Below are 15,167 nucleotides of genomic sequence, written 5' to 3'. Positions count from 1 at the left end.
GCCACACAGTGATCACAGAGGCCCATGTCAATATTATAAAGACATTTGGGATATTTTTGGATCTGGCAGCGACTGATCTAGAATTTAGCAGAGATTAATCTTCTTTTTTTTTTAATCAAAACCTCAATTTTTAAGTTATTTTTTAATTTAGTGCTCATAATTTTTATTTCTGGAAACATGTATGAAATATTGTTCAGTTTGTTTGTCTATTTGTCTTTAATTGCTCCCAGAGCAGATGCTTTTTATTGAGCTATGGGAGACGCACAGATGTAGTTTCAGACTGTTTTTAACGTAAACAAAGGCTGTAATTCTCAGAAATAATGTTAATACATTGCCAACAACGTAGAAGTTTTCTGAGGAATTCACAATAAAGTGACTTGATTGATTTTTTTTCTAAACTCAACAGCTCCATCCTGTGGTTTACTGGAATAATTCACATCAAGTTGTTTCTGTGAGTTTCTGAAAGTACCTCATCACTTTTCATGATACATTTTTTTGGTTTCTAAGGAAAAATGCAACATTCCATGACTTTTTCAAAATAAAATGTTTACTGACAGAATAAGAGTAAACATTAATAAAAAAAGAAATACATTTGAAGTTAACATATTTTTTCAGTTTTTTTTTTATTTTATTTCATTGTGTTCTTTAATCTTACTGTCATTTAGAAAATCAGACATTATTTAGGTTAAACTGATGAATTTTGATTAGTGAATTTCCATGCCACTAATTGACGCATTTAACTCTTTCTTGGGGGGAAAAAAGGAGTTTTGGGGAAACAAGTACAGAACTGTCCTGTATGACATTCACTGTGAATCTGTGTGGGTTCAGTGTGTACTTTTTGGGGTGGGGGTAGGGGGTAAGTGAGTGTGTAGCTTCGACCACATGCATTTCCAATCATCTACAGCCTCCACACAAACCTCCTCTGTTTCTGCACAGCACCTCCTAAGACTCATTTCATCAGCTCACATAAAGAAGCGTTTAGCTCCACTCAGACACCTTATGTGTCTGCAAAGTAACGACTTCCTCAGCCAGGCAGCAGACATAAACTTTTATGCATGGTGATCATTGGAGCAGAGTCTCTTTTTAACACACTTTTTCGGATAATCAAACAAAACAAAACACTAAAGAAGATCAAAACAACTTTATTATGTTAATTTGTTTGGGAATACATTTGAATTCATACATCATACATGGCTTTTAAATGGAAACATACAATGTTTTCTCTGTGAGTCCCTCTCTTTTTTAATGCAGGAGTTATGTCCTCACACAGAACCAGAGAAGTCAGATAGAAGAGTGGATTGTTGATCAGTCCAGCCTAAAACAACAACAACAGTAAAAAACTCAATCATCTGTAAATTTATAAATATATATATATATATATACATACATATACACACACAGTTTTTAGCTCCAGTGTGCACCTTAGCTTTATCATGTCTTTCTTTCACCCACCTGGAGGCATCTGCAGCACAATCTTAGCTTTGGAACCAGTTGATGAAGTAGGCACAGATTCCTTGGAGACTCTTCCAGCAGTACTCAGAGGCAAGGTGGGATGCCATGGAGTCTGGCTGCTCTGTGGCCAAAGTGGTGGTCATCAAAGTTTTAGGGGTGGTTCTCTTGTTCTGGGGGCTCCTGCCTGGTTTGGGTTTATTCGGCTTCATGGGTTTTGGAGTATCAATGGGTTTTGTCTGAGCTGGCAGGTCCTGAACAGGCTTTGCCTGCTTGGGAGGGCTAGTCTTGGGCCAGGAGGTCAAGAAGGTCATTTGAGCCTCATCTGGGTAGTTCCTGCACATATGTGGTCGGTAAAGTTTGGCTCCCTGGCAGGCATGCTTCATCTTCCTCAGCTCCCACATCATCTGGGTGAAGTAATGGCGAGGGTTGGTGCTGTAGGGACGGCACAGGCTGGGTTTGCCTTGGAAGTCACAGTAGTAGGACCGTCCTGTTGCCTGGCTCGGATTTCTGCAGGACACGCGCAGGCGAGTGTAGTTCCCTGCTGCAGATACAACCATGGTGCACAAGTCTTTAGTCTTTGTGCTGAATCGGATGGGCTCATCCCAGAGGCTGCGCGGCTGCTGCTTGCCATTGTTGTTAGTTTGAGCAATTGACACATAAGCAGTTGCTCCGAGAAGTAGCAGCAAAACTCTCACCCTCGCTCCCATTGCAAAGTTGGATGTGGACTTCTGTGGTCCAAGAAGGAAAAGCCGTATCCGTGTGAGCACAAGGGTTAAGATGTAAAAGGGCAAAAAGCACACATGGGGCACTTTATAAAGCAGGAACACACAAAGATGGTATTATTCAGTAAAACTCTGAGTCTGACTCCTCCTTCAGTTCCTCACATTGGTTCTCACACACACACACATATATATGTGCACAACGCTCCAATTTAAGAAAATGATGTATAGTCTAGGTGGAAGGGGTGGGGGATTACCATAAACTGAAGGAAAAGAAGGGGGGTAATTTGCAGAACACACAGAGCTGGGCTCCAAAGAATCTTTTGAAAAGAATATGTTTTTGGAGTCATCATAGATGACTCTAGATAGAGGAGAGGGAGAAACTGGAATTAGAAGTGGTCCTTCTTTATATGAAATGTTTAGTATGGAGTCATCAAAACCACAAAAGAATGTACAAAACTTCCTTAAGAGATGCATGATTCCTATAGTGGCAAATAAGCCACAACGATGAATTGCATTGTGATGCAGAAAACATATTTTTCTTGTGTTTGAGAGACTTTTTTACATGAACATTCAGAAAACCTTGAAGGCTTTTGAGACTTCAGGCATGAGGCTCACAGTCCACCATTTCCAAGTTTTCATGGAGAACGGATCTTTACATTAACTGGTCTGGTAATTATGCTTAACAAAAACACCAATAACTGTCCTCTCAGCTTACATGTGGTTGCAATTTAAAACTGTTCTTGCTTGCCTTTGCTTTTCAAGGAAGCAAGGAGTAAGTTTTCAGGATAATAGCCAATCTAGGCCCTCTATATCAATGAATGATTTTAGAATCATTGATGATTTTTAAATATTACAGTTTCCAGTCATAAACTACAACGGCCATTAAGGCCAAAATACAAAAAAATACTTACATTTACAAGCAGTCGTAAAAGTAAAGTTGTAATATTATGAGGAAAAAATAGTCAAACATTTTGGAGAAATTATAAGACAATATTTACAAGAATGAAGTCATAACATTATGGGAAAAGAGTGGTAATTTAACAAGGAAAGAGACATTTTTCAAAAATGTAGTTGGGTGTGTGCTGTTTTTTCAAGTGGCACTTCAGGTTAAAGAGAAGCAAATTGACACAAGACAACAATCATGACAGAAACTTTGTCCTTCAAAGATGAAAATCAGGCGTATGAGCGTCAACGTGAGGTCACTTGAAAAAAAAGTATTTAAATATTTTAACACAAGTAGTCACGTTTAACCTTTGTGCTATCTTAGATGACCCCACCCTTGCATTGACGTGTTCTCCCTACCATGACAAAGGTGGATAAAGGTGGAAAGATTTCATGTAATCCATGGACACCAGTGAGGTTCACAAATCATTGAAGAAAAAAGGTTCAGAGCACTGTCTAGTGGGTCTAGATGACCCAACTTCCAAGGTTAAAGTGCCTAGGATAGCACAAGGGTTACACAGAAGAACAATATTGGGAAAGATAAATACTGTTAGCGCATGTCTTTTGAATTACACATACTTTGCATTTAAACATTACACACAGTAATTTTGTGTGTGATATTGTAGTTTTTATTTTGTGAAGATGTCCAAACACAGGAGCGTTTTTTATATATATGAAAATCCATGATAAAACTAAGTTGCAATTGCTTTTTGTCAGAGAACAGTCCCTTTCTTTTGTTATTAGTACTCCTCTGGTAATAAAAGAACAAGAAACATGTTAGGCGGACGTTTTATTACAGATCTGCAACCTCTCCACAAGCTCCAACATTGTTGGTGTACATCAGACCTCTGTTGTCAAATCTACAACACTCTTACTAACAGTCAGGTGAGATTGAAAAGTCTGTTTGTTAGCCGTCTCGAAAACTTTGCCGAAAAAGATGTGCTGAATGAAATGCGACACTTTGAAGAAACAAGGATAAACTCCTGGGCTCCTAATAAAGATTACAGAGCAAAACTGAGCTGCCAGTTAACTCGTTAGTGTTTAGAGGAACAGTTCAACATTTTTGGACGATGCCTTTCTTTGGTAAAAAACAAAAGAAAACACTGGCTTAAATTCATTTTACACCTTGTATTTGGTTTGTAGAAAATACAAATCCTTTAAAACTTTATTTGAGATACAATCATCTGACCTGAAAGTGAGTCTTTTATTTTTTTCCCCAAAATGTCAAACCATCCTCTAAACATCTACCTGATAAGTGCGTCTGATAAATCAAAAATAATGAAAAACTATGTTACAAATATTCACCAAAAAAAGCTATCTCTAAAAAATACTAGTGACATGTTATAAAACAAGGATTAGTAAAAATATATAAAACTTTCAAAAGCTTTGAAAGTGTAAAAAATGTTGTGTCACCATGACGATGTAAGCTGACGATGTTGTTGTACATATAAATCCAATCCTCTACATGTAATTCTGAATATGCAGAAGTTCAGCATGAAAAGTTACAGAAGCAAGTGTGGTTGAGAGAAAACATCAAAGCTTGGCAGCTGGTGAAAATTGGAGGGAAGAGATGCCGTCATCACTCATCCAGAATCCTACCGTACGTCATGTTTTGGTCTTAACATGAATCCAGAACAGATTCTGGAAAAAATAAGAATCATTTATTTGTGTGGCTGTCAATAGATATTTTGCTATAATAGAGTGAGGCAGTGATGATAGATTACCAGAGAGATCACATCAGTTCCAGTTCTCCTGACCACTGTGGGGGGAAAAAAACAAAGAAATTTGACTTAATCCAAAAATAATCTTTTAAATTTTAAACCACACGAAAGTTATTTATCACTTCATTGATAGACTGACTCAAGAAGCTTAAGCATTTTTTGTTATTTCACTCTCCTGTCATGAAAAAAGCTGTGAAAGTTGATTTGCTGTCTTCAAATAAAAAAAAAACTGTCAAAATCTGAACTTTGCTAAAAATATGAGACATGTTCTAGGTCAGAAAAATGTTTATTCAATTTTTTTAAACACCTGTTAAACATTTGTCTTTTCAGGAGCTGCACATCCCTACAGATGATCCTTCTCTATCTATTTTATCCCTAAATAACCATTCATATCATATTTGATACAGGCAGTTCTCAGACCACTATCCCATTAAAATGATCCAAACTTTCCTTAATAACCAATTGTAGGGCTCTAGAGTGCGATCAATTTGGTCGCACATGCGACGGGATTTTTCAAATGTGTGCCTAAAAAAACAACCATAGTCGCACTGCTGCGGCCAGCCGTTCTGTGAAAAAAGGAAAAAGCATAATCTCTGCAACTCTGAAAGTCTCACAAATTTAAAGGTAGGGAGAAGCCAAAAGGATAAGGAACCATATCGGGTTTGGCAAAACATTGTTGTGACAACAGCTTAACAAATCACCCGACGTATAATAATAATAATGCATAATAATAATAGATAATGATATCTATAACTCGTAAAAAACAAGAAATGTTTTCCCCTGTCAATTCTTTGATGTATTGGGCTTTTTTAAGGTCTCCCAGTCCTTTAAATTTATAAAAGTGGCGTCAGGAACTTCTAATGCTCCTCTATGAATAATCCAGCTTTATATTTCAGTCAGTCTATCAAATGCAACTTTAACAAACCGGTTCTGAAACAAATACAAGGATCATCACAGATGAAGTGAAATGATAGAGGACCAGCACAGTCAGATTAGTTGACTATTACAGGTGAATTCAGTTTGTTTATTCTTGGTAATGATAGAATGTCAGATGAGATTGACTGAGGATGAAAAAGAAAAAAAAAGGAGAATGAGATGTTAGTTTCAGCAGCAACAGGGTGATCTGAAGATGCTTTGACTCCTAGTGGTTCTTGAATGAGTTAGCAAGATGTCAGAAGAGGGTTAATGGATGGTTGTCTCTTCTCGTCCATACCTCTGTAAGGCGGACCGATCCTGTGAGTCACCATTCGCTTGGAGGTGCAGAGGCCCGAGAGAACCAAGTCAGAGTGTCATAAGGAGAACTAAACGTACACACATAGGGGCAAGTCTTTGGAATTTGTGGAAAAATATGAAACTTTAACCTTCCGCCTGTTTGAAGGCAAAAAGTTCCCCCCGGGAGCTGATAACCCAGAATGCAAGTGAAGGGGGTTAGGTAGACACGGCTCGTACCTGACCTCATTGACGTTCCCGCGGATATCAAACACTTGACCACGATTACCTGTATTATCCAAACTGCAACACAAGATTGAGGAAGGACATGAAAAAAGTGATGGGAGAGCTCCCGCCCCTCCCCAAAAAAACAAGTGGAGCGATCCATTAAGAGCTTATGAAAGAATTGATGTTGAAAAATAACTGAAGAATCCGGGCGAGAGAAAAGGGAAAATGAAGGAATCCAAATCATCCCATCCCAAAAGAGTGCCTTTATTTCTTTAAGGCAACAAGGTGCATGAATAGCAGACAAACTTTACAGAGCAACAAGCCATGGGTAAGAGTAGCTGAAGAGGAAATGACATGAGGATAACGCATGTGGATAATTGACGACCAAGAGAAGGAATGATAACAGAGAGGTAAAAAAAAAAGCATCATTAATTCCACTACAGTCTATGACAACAGACTTTGTCTTTGTACTTACTCTTCAAACACGTCCTCAGTGTCCATTCGTCTGTAGTACTTGGCCAGTTTAATGGAGAAGATGATGCTGGGGATCAGAAGGATGCAGCAGCCTCCCAGACCAAACCAGAAGGTGTTCTGTAAAACAAGAAAACATCAGATTATGACATAAAACGAGAACAGATTACTACAGGAGGATAACTGTTTTTTGGAACAATTGGAAATAAGTAGTAACATGAGATTAAATATTACCAATGAGCATAAAATATCCACTCAGAATTAGCCAATTTAAATGTATGATGCTTTAAAGTCCAAACAAAAGAATTGTTCTGTCCTGTTTCCTTGTTTTTTTTTTCCTTTTTACCGTTGTTGTTTTTTTATCATTGTGACATTATAACAGCTCTATAGATTGCCTCCATTGATGACCAGCTTTGTTTTTTGAGTGAAGGTTATCGTATAGCAAATCATCACACCCCTCCCATCAAATGATGTTACCCTATCAATGTAGCAATGAGCATTGTTGTCAATGTCTTCGCCACATTTTGACCCTTAAAATCCACTTCCTGATCTTAGTTTTCCTCGACATGTTCAGTGCTTGTGGACTATTAGTAGGGCTCATTTCAGATAAAGTTTCCAACATTTGTAAGCATTCTTAGCTGACCGCAATCTGCTTTCAAACAACATTATATTCCCCTTTATATAGGATGTACCAGAACTAAAGCAATAAAAAAACGAGTTGCTGAATGACCTCCATTGTTGTTGTTTTTTTAAGTCGTCGCAACTAACAAACTGCTCAACTTCACTGAGTGGAAATGCCCCTTAAAATTAACTTGACCGTACCGTACCACTCTGTATCGTACTGTACCGGACCATACAGCTCAGTAGAAACGGGACTCTACGGGCACTTACATCTCAAGTGCACACCCCCTGTGTGTAGTAGTTGCGCACAATCAGTAAGGAGCCAGTACATGCAATGACTAGAGTGTAGCGTAAAGACACCATATGACAGCATCACCCGTACACCATAAGTGTGTGTAACTTCCATTATCTTTACAAATACTTTACAAAACATTTACCACATGTTACAACCGTATGTTACATATTCACAATGGCCCTTGAGGTGGGCGTATGACAAACCTGCAATCCCCTTAAGATGGCAGCCGCTTCTGTCTACAACCCTCTACTGCAGGGGTGGGCAATCATTTTAACTCGCGGGCCTCATTGGGTTCTAAAATTCAATAGAAATGCCGGACCACGAGCAGATGCGTGGAGTGAGAATGATATAACATGGAATGTAGATGAAAACATTTATATTGAAAATTATATTCTAAACCACAATTTTCTAGAGTTTTTAGTTTAAAACTTTTGTTCCCATTTTAAATCTCATTTTTTTAAGTCGTTTGCTACCTTCAAGGAGTTGTAAAGTGCTATATGAATAAAGTTTCATTCATTCATGATCCTTTTAAAAAAATTAATAACATAATTTATGAAATAAAACAATGACCAAGTAATACTCTATGCTTTTCAAAGACAAAAATTCAGGAAAAATATACTGATACATAAAAAAAATAAAATAAAATAAATCATCGATCCTCTCCCGTCATAATCCTAAAGACTTTGAGGGCTGCAGCACAACTCCTCACTGCCTAAATACACTTTTCTCACAGAAACATGAACATTTTCACCGTTTTCACTTGTTTAAATCCTCAAACCTTCCTAGAAATTAGGTCCAGGATCTTAGAATGAAAACAAAGATCTGATCGATCACAGATTTCTGTAGATCTGAAGAGCTCCGCGTTTCTGCACAGGAGAAACGGCTCGTAAGGAGATTTATTGACAGGGTCTCCAGCCACTCAGGACACAGAACAAGGTGCACGGTTTAAAAAAAGCCACATAATTGCTTTAAAAGAATGAGCTAAACCTGGAAAGATGAACTGTGATGTAGAAAGGAAAGACTGTCTTCTGTTCTGTTTGACAGAGATTTTTAGAGGGTTTCAGATCACATTTTGATCGTGTGGTCAGATTAAAAAAAAACAAAAAAACATGGGTCTCTGATTTTGTGGGCCGGACCAAACATGGAAGCGGGCCAGATCCAGGCCGCGGGCCGTAGTTTGCCCACCTCTGCTCTACTGCGACAGGACAACCCAAAAACCTGCAGCATCTGTATGGGTCAACCCCCAGTACAGGTACATGTGACTGAGGCCTTAGCTTAAGTTTGGAGATGGTACTAGGGCTCACTCCAGACAGTGCTGCAGCTAAATTTTGAGCAACTCCAATTTGAAGTTGGTCTCTCATATATTCTCTGTTCCACATTAGTAAAATGTGACAGGATTATTTTTGACACCTACTGAGCACTGTAGCAGGGCTCATGTTTACAGGGGCTGGTATCAGAATTTGTCAAGATTTATTAAGAACAGTGACATGAGAAGGCTGGCACTGACAAAAAAAGACATGGCCTTTTTTTATGGGCGTAAACCACAAACTCAGCTTCACAAAACATTTTTGTGCTAAGTTAAAACTCATAAGAAACTCATACTAAACTGACTCAACTCACAATGAAGCCTTACAGATGTGTCTATAATTAGGAATCCACTAACATAGATGTCAGACATCAGTGGGGTTCCAAGTGGAAACAGAGTATTTTTTGTTCAGATGACACACATCCAGTCTTAAAAAAACACCATGAATGCAAGTAAGAAATTTCAGAACATCCTGTTCCTGAATGTATAGGTAACTAACTCAAGTCCAAAAACTCCACGGCCCCCACCAACTGTCAAAGAGCCATTTATATTTGCAGTAACCAGCAGCACTCATAAAGGATCTGTGTACTGTGCACACAGCTGCAAAGTGAACAAGTTCACCTCAATAGCCACCATGCTGGTCAGTGAAGCACAGAGAATAAATAAGGACACTGAATTCTTACCACTGAGTCCACTATGAAGCTGCAGCCAACTATCTCCATGCTGTCCACCATGTTGCTGATGGGCTTGCACTGAGCAACCTCTGATGTTAGCTAGGAAAAAAACACAGATGCACATTTCTGAATGCCCTAAAATATTTGTGGGAATGTGCTAACACTGACTGAGAAGCTGTGGATCCTAACAGGAAAACCTCTAAATCTGCTGTAATTGACTAAAACCAACACAGCTAGTTCAAGTCTGCTTATTAAGGCACACATCGGTTAATTCACTTCTGTCTTTACACTGTTCCTTTGTGCAGTTGAGTATTTCCAACTCAATTAATCAAAACAAAGACTTATGATCCTCTGGAAATCGAACAACTTATGATCATATACTCACAGAGCTTTTAACCCATCCTGTGTACTGTTTGAAATATCCCTCTAAGCTTTGCATGAAGTTTTTTGTTTCCTAGAAACCAAACAAAAGAGAAAAATGGTTATTGGGGACGATAAAATGAGTGATTTGCAGGCATTTTTCTTTTTATTTTATAGAATAAATTCTATATTTCCTTTTATTTTCCTTTTGCACATGTTCTATAAATCAAGTGAGAAAACATGAAAAACAAGCAACATTTAAATAAAAAAAACTTTCAATCTAAAGAAATCTTTAAAAACAAGAAATGCATGCAAAAAAAAACAGCATCTCTGCCTCTTAATGCCCTCTAAATATAACTTCACAGCTTTGACTAGCTTTGCATCTAAATGGAAATGTGGATAAAATTGTTTTGTTTTTTTTACAATTTTTTCTTGTAATGCGTTGAACACATTTTTTAAGTTTAGAATGACTGTAAAACCACACATCTATTTAGAAAGTTAACTTCAGATGTCATTCATCACAGTCTTTTACCTGCTTAACCACAAAGGAAGCATTATGAACGATGAGAAACTCTGCTGCATCAATGGCGCTCAGGATATTTGTCACTTTAACCTAAACAAAAAATAAAAAGTATTTGATTTTAGTTTTGTTCAGCAGGTTGACTGAATATTAAGTCTTTTAATGGGTAATGTAGCTCACTGGCAGGTCGTCTGAAGTCTTCTGCAGCAGCTTGATGCTCTGGCTCAGGGTGCTCTGCAGGAGACACAAAAAGCACATGCTGTTAGAAGGTTGAGAAGTTTCACTTTGTACACTATTCCACAAATAGTTTTTCCAAACTTGCACCATATGGAAAACACCACAGCAACCCAACTAAACCACCATCACAGTGCCACTGACAGCCTCTTACCCGCGCTCTGACATATTTCTGTCATCATTTTTTGAAAGAAAAGAACAAAAAAAGAAAAGTGTTGAACAAAAAGAAAACAGGAACATTCTTTGCACCCAAAAAATAAGTACATCATTCTGAAATGGTAATTTATCATGTAGTATTATTGGCTGTGGAGTCATTTTGTTTGTGACAGGATCTAGTCTGTATTTACTCCTGAGATTGTAAATGTGAAGTGAAAGTTTTCCTGTTGATTTTTGATGTTGTGGGATGAGTAATTACCATTGCTTGCTCCAAAAGCACCACCTGTTCTCTGTGAATGGTTCTGATGCTGCTGGCATGTCCTTTCAGTGCATTCTCCAGAGCTCCACGTGGCTACAAACACAAAGAGTGGACAAAAAAGTGAAAATGTAAGACAAAACAGAAAAACTGCTTGTAATTGCTTGTAAATCCTTGATAAGTTAGGCACAGTTGCAGAGTGCTTACATCAAAATACATGTTTACAGAACTATCATGCACAAAAATATTTGCAATGTGAGGGGAAAAAATGCAAAAAATGTACACATAATTAGGCCATAATGATTTGTTTTTATAATTTTGCTTTGACATGAAAGAATATTTTCACTTCACATGACAGTAAATAGAGTGTTTTAAAGGCAAATACCTCGTACAGCTAAAGTGCTTTAAAATCTATGTGTATGTGATTACAGTAAAAGAGCAGTTTTTTCAGACGAGTCATAAACTCAAATTAAATTCTCTTAAGGGAGGGTTAACTATACTCTGACACATTACAAAAAATTATGAAAAGTCTTAGTGTACTTATTTCAACAAATGTCTATTCAGAAACAGTCAAAGAAACACAAAAACTATTCTGCTTTAGCGAAAATAAAATTAATTCTCTTCACCGTTTGTGTTGAACCTAAAGGTAAAATTTGAAGATATGTTAGAATTACACATTTAGAAAACCCCTTTTTAGAAATGTAGCTAAAAAGTGTTTTATTTAATAATTTTCTGTAATAACATTATCCTGTCAGATCCCTTAAATATACATTTCCAATAACAGATTTTCTAAGACATACATCAGTAAAAAAAAAAAATCAACTATTTTTAAAGTGGAACATTTTCCTTAAACAAATGGTTTTTGTTTTTCTTTTGATAGATTGCGATGAAGGACTCACCAACTGGTCAGCCTGATCCTCCAGATCAGCGCAGAAAGACAACAGATCCACAAGAGTAACTCCTTTATTAACCTAAAAAGACAATAATACTTATGTTTATAAAGCAGTCAACACAACAAAAAGGGGCTTTTACAACAAAAATATTGCTAATAATCATTAAAAGTGTCACAAGCAATGTTGACTGTGTAAAATAAAAAACAGACTTTTACACATTATTGTTTTCTAAAAAAAAAACATATAAAATTATTTAAAAAATACCAAATTTTGATTTTGTTTTAGACTTCATCACCTCAGAAAGGAAAGCGGCATAGTCAATCTGTCCTATTCCAGAGTTGGCAAAGTTCATCAGATTGTCTCTGCCTGCCTGCTCCAGCAGGGTGATATCTTTTAGGTCCACTTTCACACTTTCAAACAGTTTGGCCAGATCCTTGTTGTACTATTAGGAAACACAAAATAAAAGGGGTAATACGTCTTTTTTTTTTAAGTTGACGTAGCATCAAGTGAGCTGAAGTGATGCCTACCACTGTTCTGTTGAGGAATGAGTTGATGTTGAACATGGTCTCCAGCTGCAGAGCGTGATACAGACCGTTGTTCTCATAGCACTCCCTGTTAGACAAAAATCTCACATTTTACTTCCACATGTTCTGAATATTTAAATCCTTATAGGACTTTAGATAATTATGAAAAATTTGCATTTTGATCTAAACTGCTTTACTTTTTTTAACTGTCAAATGTGAAATTGTATTCGAATGGGCAAGAAATTCTTTAATTGACTTTATATTTGGTGTAATTTCTAGGCTTTTTAGAACTACTAAACATGATTAGATGTACCTGTAAACACTACCCAAAGTCAAGTCAATGTTTGGATTTTGGAAGAGCATCCCAGGAAGAAAATTCTTCTTTTCAGGATGAACCAGGAATGGCGTGTCTATAATCTGCAGACATACAGGTAAACAGCTCTGTTTATTTTGCACTTGCAATGGTAATATGTTTAGATACATTTTTATAAAAGAATCTTAGAGAAAGGATGGGAGAATATGAAAAAAGAGCTTGTCTTTCATACCTTGAAAAGCTGTCTGTTGGCCAGAGGTTCACATATTAGCTTCTCCGTGTTTCCACTGACAGCAAACAGGGTTGTTACGATAGCCATCAGTGCCCAGGAAAAGATGAAGGAGAAGCCTACCCCACTGAAACAGATAACTTTGCTTTAAAAATGTCTTATATTTCCTGTCTTCAACAATATCATCCCAGCTAATGCCAAAATAAACACCAAGGGTATGAAAAATACTGACATCTGAAACTACTGTGACTCTCTCAGTGCAATATCAAAGCCCAAAATATGACCATACTATACATGAACAACAAAAGCTGATAGTTTGATTGTGGAATCTAAAGAAAAGTGTGGTGCTGTTTGCCTTTTTGTTAACAGTTTTAATTTAAATGGAAAAACAACCTGAATATTTTTGTGAAGCTAAGTGTATATACTATCTAACTAACCACTCCCACTGACTTTAGTTATGTTAAATTTATGTTAACTTGGTGTTTTTTCTTCTTCAGTTCCTGTGTTTCTTCTTTCCTTAGCTACTGTTTACAGCATGTTTCAATGATCAGTGATCACTGGATTACTAGTACTGGTTTCCTGTCAGGTCCTCCTGCTATCTTTTCGTTTCTTTTCTCATTTCAGATTTGTCAATTTAGTTCCTGCTCTTGTTATTTTATCTATCAATTTGCATTAAAAAAAGGTTTAGGTTTTTCCCCCAACTCCATCTAATCTGCTGCTCATACCTTTGCTCACCCACGGTCCTTGATTAATTCTTACAAAAATTGATCTTAAAACTCCAAATGAATTAGAGCTTTTTCGGTATCCATGAAATAACCATGTTATAAAAAACAAAAACAATCATAATAGTTGTTGAAGATTATAAAGATCTGTGAAAATTATCTTGAAATGTAGCTCTTGCACAGAGTAACTTAGAATAATCCTAGATTAATATCAACTTTAAACAAATTAAAAAAGGTCAAAGAAGAATGAGGATGATTAATCAAAACATGGTTATATTTCAAAAGACCTTTTACATCTACTCATGTCATGTTTTTATGTTAACTCCACACAAAAGAAAGAGCGGCAATATTTAAAAAAATCAATCACATGTTATCCGCCCAGTATCAGTGCAGGAACACGTCTATTATCAAAATGATCATGCAAGGTGTGCTTAAGGAGAAAAAAAAAAACCCTGAAACAACAGTTGATTGCATTGCAATAATTTAAAAATGAACTGACAAGAATCTCCCCGGGTAATGAAAAAGGGGTGATGTTAGGGTGACCTACGCCATCAGCAGATTTCCTCCAGTGTTTGACAGGCAGCCGCGCGTTGTTGGGGTGGCCTGCTTATCGTAGCCGCAGGAGCCGCAAAGCAGGCCGAGAATGTTGAAGGCCAGGATCAAAACAATCGTGCAGAGCACTGCTACACAGGCAATCCACCTGCAGCAACAGACACGCTGATGACTGAACGCTAAAAAAACACTGACTTAAATCTACTCAGAAAGATTTAAGATGTGACATGTCACACATGACAAAATAAACAGCAACCTCACCACATTTCTGAGTAGTTTATTATTTATAGACACAAACCTGTAAAAATCCATTTGGTCAATCTGTGGGTAAAATGCCTCAATGCTCCGGTGTCTTTCATTAAGGAAGTTAGTGAAATTGGCAAGTGAGGCTTCCACTGGGAACATCTTGGAGAAGCCGTTGATCTCTGCACCAATCTTGTCTAGCATGCCTTTTACTCCTACAAACACACAAAAAGTCATATTACATACCACACAAGACCAGTGGTGGGCCGTCAGGGCCTTCAAGGCCTTCTCTGAAGGCCTAAAAAAAATATCTGAATCATGTGTTTATTATATTTTGTCCATGCATGCTCATTAAATCATTCCAAATGGTCTGTCTATTCCCTTTTATTGTGTTTATGATTGTTATGCTGCTTCCAGAAAAATGAATTTTCATATACTGTAGGAGCATTTAACCAATTGCATTTCAGCTGTCCTTTGTTGCCGGGCAGGATAAGGGTCTTCAGCAAGAGTTGTGAAGGTCTTGT

At 37.2% G+C, this 15,167-nt stretch overlaps 2 protein-coding genes across 11 annotated transcripts in view; both read right to left on the bottom strand.

Annotated features, from left to right (window-relative positions):
* Positions 1 to 1,126: 1,126 nt before the first annotated feature.
* Positions 1,127 to 2,268, bottom strand: fgfbp2b (fibroblast growth factor binding protein 2b). The gene is made up of 2 exons (XM_004065944.5): positions 1,453 to 2,268; positions 1,127 to 1,315 (listed from the first exon to the last, which is right to left on the bottom strand). Exon 1 carries the CDS (start codon positions 2,157 to 2,159, stop codon positions 1,476 to 1,478), a length of 684 nt encoding a protein of 227 aa, XP_004065992.2. The 5' UTR covers positions 2,160 to 2,268; the 3' UTR covers positions 1,127 to 1,315; positions 1,453 to 1,475.
* Positions 2,269 to 3,893: 1,625 nt separating this feature from the next.
* The window catches only part of prom1b (prominin 1 b), a 33,910-nt gene continuing 22,636 nt past the window's right edge, over positions 3,894 to 15,167 (bottom strand). For 2 of the 10 annotated variants that reach the window (XM_078951338.1, XM_078951341.1), the window contains 17 exons: positions 14,699 to 14,858; positions 14,396 to 14,548; positions 13,130 to 13,253; positions 12,898 to 13,001; positions 12,588 to 12,672; positions 12,356 to 12,502; positions 12,067 to 12,138; positions 11,171 to 11,263; positions 10,910 to 10,927; positions 10,702 to 10,755; positions 10,534 to 10,614; positions 10,027 to 10,095; positions 9,651 to 9,740; positions 6,750 to 6,865; positions 6,051 to 6,349; positions 4,841 to 4,875; positions 4,649 to 4,757 (listed from right to left, as the gene is read on the bottom strand). In XM_078951338.1, coding sequence (XP_078807464.1) covers positions 6,139 to 6,349; positions 6,750 to 6,865; positions 9,651 to 9,740; positions 10,027 to 10,095; positions 10,534 to 10,614; positions 10,702 to 10,755; positions 10,910 to 10,927; positions 11,171 to 11,263; positions 12,067 to 12,138; positions 12,356 to 12,502; positions 12,588 to 12,672; positions 12,898 to 13,001; positions 13,130 to 13,253; positions 14,396 to 14,548; positions 14,699 to 14,858 — 1,577 coding nt within the window. In that variant the 3' untranslated portion in view covers positions 4,649 to 4,757; positions 4,841 to 4,875; positions 6,051 to 6,138. Of the gene's footprint in view, positions 4,758 to 4,840; positions 4,876 to 6,050; positions 6,350 to 6,527; positions 6,613 to 6,749; positions 6,866 to 9,650; positions 9,741 to 10,026; positions 10,096 to 10,533; positions 10,615 to 10,701; positions 10,756 to 10,909; positions 10,928 to 11,170; positions 11,264 to 12,066; positions 12,139 to 12,355; positions 12,503 to 12,587; positions 12,673 to 12,897; positions 13,002 to 13,129; positions 13,254 to 14,395; positions 14,549 to 14,698; positions 14,859 to 15,167 lie in introns of those variants that run through there. The other 8 variants (XM_078951339.1, XM_078951344.1, XM_023957866.2 and 5 more) reach the window with 7 other exon arrangements.

The sequence above is a fragment of the Oryzias latipes genome, chromosome 1 (genome assembly GCF_053564925.1).
Source record: "Oryzias latipes strain Hd-rR chromosome 1, Olatipes_Hd-rR_3.1".
NCBI lineage: Eukaryota > Metazoa > Chordata > Actinopteri > Beloniformes > Adrianichthyidae > Oryzias > Oryzias latipes.
The sequence above is the reverse complement of the archived record's forward strand: the minus strand, read 5'-3'. Positions and strand labels throughout refer to the sequence as shown.